Below are 8,811 nucleotides of genomic sequence, written 5' to 3' on the forward strand. Positions count from 1 at the left end.
GACACACTTCTTGTGTCCCCGTGAACCCAAACAAGGAATAGAACAATAAGAGTCAGGGTCATGCTAAGTCGAGATAGCACACATCATATCCAAGCTCAACATTAATAATTTAATGCAATGAAATGCAATGCATGTCAATGTCGCTCCCCATTTTCAAAACCATTCATCTGTCATTTTTCAAACTGTTAATGTAACCCCCTTGGGTACCCCCTCAGCGCCGAGAGAAGGATTGGCTACTATCCCTAGACCGTTGGTGACTCTGCAACGTCATTATGGGGCCCAGATAGCTCAACCACTCTAGGGCAATCTCCCTAGTTCCCTCTAGGTTACATCAACCTACCGGCCCTTTGGTGACTCCGCGGTGACCGGGTTTTCAAAAAATCTCTTTAATCAAAACTTCTTTCCTAAAACTCCCTTTTTTCATTTCAAAACACTTTTCCCCATTTTTATGCCCAATGACATGCATGAACATTACATACTTTCTCAATGACATGACAATGAAAGACATTTATACCACACAATTTAACATGCTCCCATTCAACAATTCATAATAAATTGCTAGCACCATAGATAAAAAGAATTTACACATAAACATGTTTCCCACATAGCAAATTTTAACAAGGTTACAAACACTCAAGTATATAGAATCAACAACTAAGCATGTTTTTCTCACAAATCCACATATACACATAATCATGAATTTCATGTACAACACTAAATCACTTTAAAGGCATTCATCTCAAATCAAACAAGTTTAACTATAATTAACAAAGATTAATTCACAAAGGAGCAAGAAACTCATGGATTAGGAACCCCTACTTCAAAATTGTGCAAAACCCTCAAAATGGGTCAAGATTTTCGAAAATCCTAGGGAGCACCAAAACTGAAATTGCTTGTAGGGATTCAAAGGCCTCGTTGTGGGCTTCGATTTCCCGCAAACGGCTTCCAAAATGATCAAGTAATGAAGGAGAAATCTTGATTCAAAGTTTGGTGTAAAATGAAAAAGAAAATGAAGAAAAAATGAGGGCAAGAGAGAGAACCTACGGGAGAGTGAGTGAGAAATGAGACCATGTGTGGTCTCTAACTTGCTCTTAAGGGCTAAGGTGGGTCCCACCACTTTTGATTTTCTTCTCTCTTTTTCTTTAGCTTTATTTTACACCACATATGCATATACACATTTAAATGATGCACAAACTTATACAACACATTAATTAAATTAAATATGATGCAAATGAATCCACCCAAAATCCCAGGATGCAACAGTACCGGGAGCGGGTCCCACACGGGACCGTCCGGTCCAAAAAACTGAAAAATGCAAAAACGACCAACCTTGCATTTCAAAGAGTGTCGAACTCAATGAAATGTCCCAAACAAATATTCGACATACCCGGTACACCCCACGGTGTCCGGTACGCGAAACGTGAAATGACGAAAATGCCCTTATGGCGATAAAATTTTGAAAAAAATGAAAAATAATGAAAATCGGAAACGTCACAATTATGTCTTAAGGGAAATTGGCCAACAAAGAAATATTGGGAGAGAATTTAGGAAGCTATATTCAGCCACCTTACCAAAAGGTTGTTGCTAGAATATAAACAACCAAGATTTGAGTTAAATTCAAATGAGTAATTTATTGAAAATGAAGTTCTATGAGAATGAAGTGATTAAATCCCAATAAAATAGGGGTTTAGTTAAGGAAAAGGAAATAAAATCCCTATGAAGTAGGAATTTAGTTGAAAAGGGATTTAAGAAATAGGCAGCCGAGTTAGTCATTATATGGGCAGATTGAAAAGGTGGCCATTTAAGGGAGATATGATTTAAGGAAGATACGGCTGCCATGTTTATAAAGAAAGAAGTTGCTAAAAACTAGCAACTTTCCAGCAACCTTTTAGCAATTTTTCAACGGCAACTTGCAAGTGACTAAATCAAGGAAGGTTGTTTTAATAAGGATTTTTCTACTGAAGCAAGATGAGAAGAGAAACAGCATAACAATGGGATTTGACTCAGTTCAAATTACGAAAAGAAAATCAAGGAAGGAGAGATTTTCAAGCAATTAATTAGGAAAATAAGTTGATTTAAAACTTCTATAAATAGAAGTGTTGTATTTTATTCCAATTGGTCCAGCACCACCCACAAAACATGAATCAAAATTCATTTATCAAATGACTCAACGTCATCTTTATCTTCTCTTCAATTATTTTGTCCAAATGGCAATTTCCATTCGAAGAATATGAATTCCAATAACTTATAATTCTTTTTGCAATGCTTAATTATGCTATTTACAATTTATTCTTTGTTTTATGCAAACGAATTTAAATGACAAATCTTTGATCAGATTCATGTCAATTTAATTCGGCCTGTTCTATTCATTCCTTTATTTTCCATGTAATTTCCATTCATCCATTTACTTTATTGTCATTTCAATTCGGCCGATTTACTTTTTAGTCCATTTCAATTAAGCCTTTTCATTTAAATTACTTTTCTTCAGTCATTGCATTTTTACTTCTTTTAAGCACCTTAGATAAAAAATCCTTGCTACAAACAAAGCATAAAAAAACCTTGCTTGGAGTTCTTACTAGTCTCTCTCCCACACAATCGCCTGAAAGTCAGCCATCGGAAAAAGGGATAGGCTGGTGTTCAAATCAACATATTTTGAGTGTTTTGTACAAATACTCTGTCACGCCCGCAAAGAGTCCATCGACCGGCATAAAACCGCGCGAACGCAAAGACATACAAATGTTGTGAGAGAGACGACTAGCAATACTTGATGGATTCTTCATGCTGGTTACAAAGACAGACAAATTTTATGAGAGAGACGACGAGCAACACTTGCTGAATTCTTCATACTGGCTACAAAGACAGACAAATGTTGTGAGAGAGACGATGAGCAACACTTTTCTGATTATCTGTTCAGATATGTTAGAAATAATTGAACTCACAGGGGCATATCTGGGAAGGGAGGGCACAGAAGAAATTTGGGAGAGACTGTATTTGGGAAACAAAGAGCCACTTGAGCGCCAAGGATCATACCAAAAGAGGGTGGAAGAGCCATTTCCAATCTTACAGCAAACTACTGGCTTGAAGGCATGCCTGAATTGAAGTAATATCGCCAACACCAAAAGCATGATTTGAGGAGTTTTCAATTCCCAGAACCTCCTTCCCCTAATCAGGTAATGCTTGATCCAGTTCAACCATAAATTTTGACTGTTGTTGATTCATCCTTATGAAAATGCATCAGGATAACATACACTGCAAACAAATCAAGCCTTCCTCAGTATTATTATTATATCTATTGGTTCTTAGTGCTGGAAGGCTCTGCATGTGCCACTTTCGTTACACCCAAGCTTTACTTTTGGGAGTGCAATTTTCTTTGGTATCCCGAGATTGTGGCTTGGTCCATCAGTAATTGGTTAGTCCTTACCGACATAATTTTCCACAACAAAGTTTGGCTTATTGAAAAAAAAGGAAAATTTTAGAAGTTATCACCGTGAGGACATTTTAGAATTACTCTTGAAAAAGCTACATAGATGAAGTTTTGTGAGTGACCTCTATAGATGAAATTAAGTCTAAGCTCTGTTTGGGTAGACTCGTTAACTGATGTAATCTTGTGTAACATGAAAAAATGTATCTATTAATTGAGAGAACTTGATTTTATGAGTTCTTGGGTCACTAAAAAATCTAAAGATTTAATTTCAATCAATAGTAATTTGCTCGATGTAAGTTAATAATGCAAAACAATTCAAGAGAAATACAGTTTTTTCCGCAAGGAAAAGAATTATTAGTTTTCTTCATATAAAATAAATAAAAAAAAAAGTCCGACCCTAACTCCATTACTTGGGGAATGGTGGGTAAGAGCTAAAATAGATCTCATATCAGCTTTTACCATCTCATCTTTGAGTAGATGCCATCTTCCTTTTAACTCCTAATCTTAAGATAAAAAGGCGTCTGCATATAATCCTTATGCATTTGAATCAATTCAAAATAAATAAATAAATAATAATCTTGGCATTTTTTTATTCAATATTTACATCTTGTGTTCCATAACTCATGTGGGCTAGATTTTGTGCTTTAGAATGGTATTAGAGCGAAGAGAGCTCAGATAATTGAGAAAGGAATAATAATAATGATAACAAAAGAAAAAACTCAGTGGCCATTATACAGCACCGTGTTAAAAAATTTCATCTTACCCATTAATTCTAAAATTACGCCAGTATGCTGCTATAACTGCTGCAAGATAAAAGGCTAAGTTACATGACATTGGGAATTCTTTGGGAAAGTACATGCCATTCTATGCAAAGGAAATCAACTAGTTTATGTAAATTCAGTGTAGACCCTAATTGTATGAGATCAAGCAACCTTGTGCCAATCAAGTAGGTTCCACTCACTAAACATCCCATGTTACCAGTAACATTTTCAGGCTTCTTAGCTAGCTACTTCACAATCAACTTAGCTCTAGCATGGCCTTTAGTTATTTGGAACTGTTCAGTGATTCCCAGATGTGCCATTAGAAGCCAGACATGAGTGAGAAGTTCTCCACCTTTTCGGAGCTGCTGAGCATGGCGATGGCCATTACAGTGAGTAGCGGCATATCCTAGATTCTCCACCCACATTTTACTCACAAATTCCCATTTCGTTTCCTTCATGTCTTTCAATGATTTTGCAAGCCGGCAAGCATCGAACAATACAGATTTGCTTCGGTCCCCCTTCACTTTAATCGGCCACACTTTAGTGTTCACATCAAGCAACTTTTTACAAGCTAAATTAAAACCGTGTTTCGAAATAGTATTTCTTTCTTCAAAAAACTCCTTGGCTTCAGCGCAGGTATCACGAAACCTGATCATCCCAATTCCCATTGGCAACAAAGAAGGACACATTACCAGAAGATATAACATATAGTCTGATATCTGCTTGCTGCTTTCTTTAACTTTAAGCAAATCTGGATTTTTCAGCACACCATCCGTATAGTAGCAGAGGTCAGTAGCAATGTGCCAAATAAGAATGCTTTGGTCAAATTCCATATCTATCGCCCAATCAATTGAGGTAAAATTATTGTATTTCCTAAGAACAAAACTACCTCTCATAAACCTCTTCTGTTCTTCAACTTGTTCTCCTGTGCTTTGCTGTCCTTCAGCTTTGGGTGGCCTGTGATCCGTGCTGCTGCTTGTAAATTCCTTTTGGTGTGTGAAGATCAGTTCTTTCAAGTTGAAAGGATCCTTTTTAAGGTTTTTATAGGTCTTATAACGGTGTTTTTCTCGAAATTCATTGATCCGGAGGAGCTTTTGGACTCCATGGCAAATTGGGGGCTTATCTCCGAGACAAAAGCTCAGTAAATTGTACTGTGCAATTGAATTGGACCACCAGTACTGTTTCTTGGATTGTCGCAAGCAGGAGAAGATGTTGCGAGATTTGCTATGTCTACTCAACCAATCCAACAGATAATAATCCGTCCAGTCTGAGTCGAGCATAACAATGGCTGCATATATCTCCAGGAGAAGTGCCACCACCATCAATAGGTATGTGATTGCTAGATCAATTTTGTGGTAGCTATCCTTGTCAGATAGTGCGACAAAGAATATCAACGCCCATAAAGTGGAAGAAAAGCTCACAAGGCGAAGCATGCAGCCTGCAACAGTATACACCACCGGTGCCTTAGTGTAGAGAATGTCAAAGGCAAATCCGAGTTCAACCTCAATCACATGGAAAGCATCTTTACTAGTGAGATCCCGGAAATAGGATTGACTCTTGTCCCGATCCTGGAAACTGAGGATGAGATCTACAAACAGACGCTTAAACGTCTGGAACAAACGGTATGCTTCGAGTTTGAATTTATCAACACCAGCACCATCAGCATCAGGATAATTAGGATAATATTGGTCAGCAGGAACTGGGGTTTCAATTACCTCATCCGCCCCAACATGGAACCCCTCAGCCGCCTTCAAAGTAAATTCCTCCATGAATTTGGCATAATTGGGGCCTGAATCAGGGGGAGTGAGCATGGAGTCACGAAGATGCTCGCTGTTTGCACATCTGAGTGACCAAGTTCGCTCACCATATTTGATGAGACCGGCATTAAGCACGAGAATGCTCAAAACTGGAAACCAAGAACAACCAGGCCAGGCCATGAGAAAGATATAGAGTGCCACTGCAGTCTGAACCACCAGTCCCAGCAGGTGCCTCAACCAGAGCTCGTTATCTTCCAGAGAGTAAGCCGTGATGGTGTCAGGACCTCCAAGGTGCAGCAGAAGAAACGGTGCCCAGAACGACATCAGCTCGTTGGTGGCATTCTCCATATCAACACCTCCAGCTGGCGTTGTTTCGCATTGTTGTTGGCTAGTAGTATAAGTTCTGGAGATGATGCCAAGGGCGACGATTGCAACCCAGTCGGCCATTAAGTAGGCGGACCAAAGGATGATTCTGATCGAAGTCCTGCAAACATACTTTCTCCGGGCTCCGAGCAGAACAAGTATTATCTGCAAGGTGAGGCTCAGAAGCATCATTACACGCAGCTCCCATTCGTTCCACACTTTTCTTACATTTTCTGGGAACACTTCCACAAGTTGCCTATTCTCCGCGTACATGAATGCGCTTGCAACTAATTCAATTTATATATATTAGAAACTGACTGATGGATTAATAAGCGACAATTAAACTGTAATATTTCAAATTATATATTTATAAAAAACCAGAGTTCCGAAATTAAGACGAGGAGTTTAAGGAAATAGAAGCTGACGTACCTGTAAAGAGCATTGTTCAATCGAGAGAGAGATGATCCAACAAGAAGGCCAATACTAAAGGAGAGTAGTAATTGACAGCAGAGATGACTTGTGGTTGACTTGTCAGTTTAGCAATTGGGATGGGCTTCAAGTAGTCTACACATGCACATTTAAAATTATTTAAGGTATTTTCCGGGAAATTTTCAATTAATTTCCAGGACGCCATGTATGAAGTGGACAATGTGGAATTCTATGGAAAAATTTTGAAGGGGTCAAATTGTTTGTTTGGTATCGTTTCTGAGTCAAAGAGGGGGACTTGGAAAGTTCCTGTGGTAGACTGCATGCATGAAAGTGGACCGCCCACAAAGCAAATTACAAGGCTTGATTTTTCAGCTGAGGGAAGTAATGACCGAAAATATCTATACACCTACGCTCCGTTTATAGGTAAAGATTTAGGTAGATGTTGAGGTCAAGGGGTGTAAAATAACTTATTGAGAATTGATTGGTAAATTATTTTTGTTAAGTTATAATAATTTTTTTGTTCCTAAAAATTTTACTACCAAACATCATAAAATAAAAAAATATTTTCATTAAGCCCTAATGATTTTAATTTGGGACAATGATTTGGAGTTACAGACAAAGGCTAACGATATCACAATGTCATTCATATTTTTAACATCATAAAATTAATCGGGTAGTCAAATTTCCTATCCTTACTCTTTTATTTGTAACCCACATAAGTCCTACTTTAAATTATGAAGAGGCCAAGAAAATTTCAAAACCTTAAAACACGTACTTTCCTCTACTCACACATTATTCTCTATTTATTTTACTGGAAAAGAGGCATTCTTCCAAATATTCGAACGTTGAAAAGTTCAATTACGTTTGGGAAAATTTGAATTTTGAATTTTGAATGTTCAATTATACAACATTCTCATATCCACTAAGAAAATTATTCCATGACTGCGTTATAATTTCATCATTCTTGGACTATGAAATAACTCCGCAAGAGCTTTGTTCAAGCAGTTTATTTTTGTAATTTTTAAATAAAAAAATTGAGAATTCTAATCTATACAAGGAACAATTAGGCTTCATGCCCCACGTTATCCATATCTCAACTAGTGCTAAAAAAAAAAAAAAAATACCAACTATTACTATGACAGTTCAGAATGTCAATTTGACAAAAATAAAATAAAATAAAATAAAGTTCCGAATGTCAATTAGTAAATTAAAATTCTGTGCGGATGCTCAATTCGGCTTTAAAATAATATAATTTATTTTTTAGTATTTATTTTTGTTGATGATTGTTTTCGGTCCAAATTGTTGCATGTATTTTTTTTTTTTTCCCTAATTGAGGATACCAAAAGTGACCTGGGCTTGATACGATCCACATTGTTGAGAACGGGTCAGGTAAGGGCAGTTGAAATGAAGCAAGTCATCGTTGAGCGGGCCTAGGTCCAAGAGGTTAGTATAGAAGCCCACAGGAGGATGAAAGGGGTTGGGCCCAAACAAAAGGAAAGTAGACAAGGTTAGCCCATCATAAGAAAATCAGTTAGAAAGCTTCAGGAGTGGTTGTAACCGTCTATAAATAGATGAAAAGGAGAGGGAAAAAGGGTTGGAAAATGTTTGAAATGCATAATTTCTCTTTCTAAATTGGGGGAAAATTTCGTGCATCTTCAATCGCGCCGTATGTGGAAAGCGATGAGGATTGATTAATGTTTGATCCAAATCGATTCGATCCAGAGTAATTCGTGAAGAAAACGCTTGATCTCTGAAAGCTAAATCAAGATTAATGAAATCGTGGTCTGTCTTGTTGTATCTCGGTTCTAGTTGATTTCGAGAGATTGGCGTCCGATCTACGCAGTTCTGATCTGTGTTTGTTCCGGTGAGCTGCGCAGTTGAGACTTGTTGAGATTGTCAAATTTGGCGAGCTCGTTGCTGAAGCAATTCAAATCCGGCCAATACTGGTCAGAATTCAACTAGTTTGAGTCCAGATCTAGTGCGCTCGCATTAGCAAAGCTCAGATCTAATCAGAAATCTACGGTTAATGACTTTGCTCCAATCAGGCATGATGATCGAATAAGAGAGCTCAAATCCA

At 37.6% G+C, this 8,811-nt stretch overlaps 1 protein-coding gene across 1 annotated transcript; it reads right to left on the reverse strand.

Moving 5' to 3' along the window:
- Positions 1-4,166: 4,166 nt before the first annotated feature.
- LOC132279468 (uncharacterized) lies at positions 4,167-6,859 on the reverse strand. The gene is made up of 2 exons (XM_059781450.1): positions 6,735-6,859; positions 4,167-6,592 (listed from the first exon to the last, which is right to left on the reverse strand). Exons 1-2 carry the CDS (start codon positions 6,745-6,747, stop codon positions 4,431-4,433), a joined length of 2,175 nt encoding a protein of 724 aa, XP_059637433.1. The 5' UTR covers positions 6,748-6,859; the 3' UTR covers positions 4,167-4,430.
- Positions 6,860-8,811: the final 1,952 nt, after the last annotated feature.

This window comes from Cornus florida, unplaced genomic scaffold (genome assembly GCF_030987335.1).
Source record: "Cornus florida cultivar Cherokee Brave unplaced genomic scaffold, ASM3098733v1 CherokeeBrave_3.0.0_Hap2_Chr10, whole genome shotgun sequence".
NCBI lineage: Eukaryota > Viridiplantae > Streptophyta > Magnoliopsida > Cornales > Cornaceae > Cornus > Cornus florida.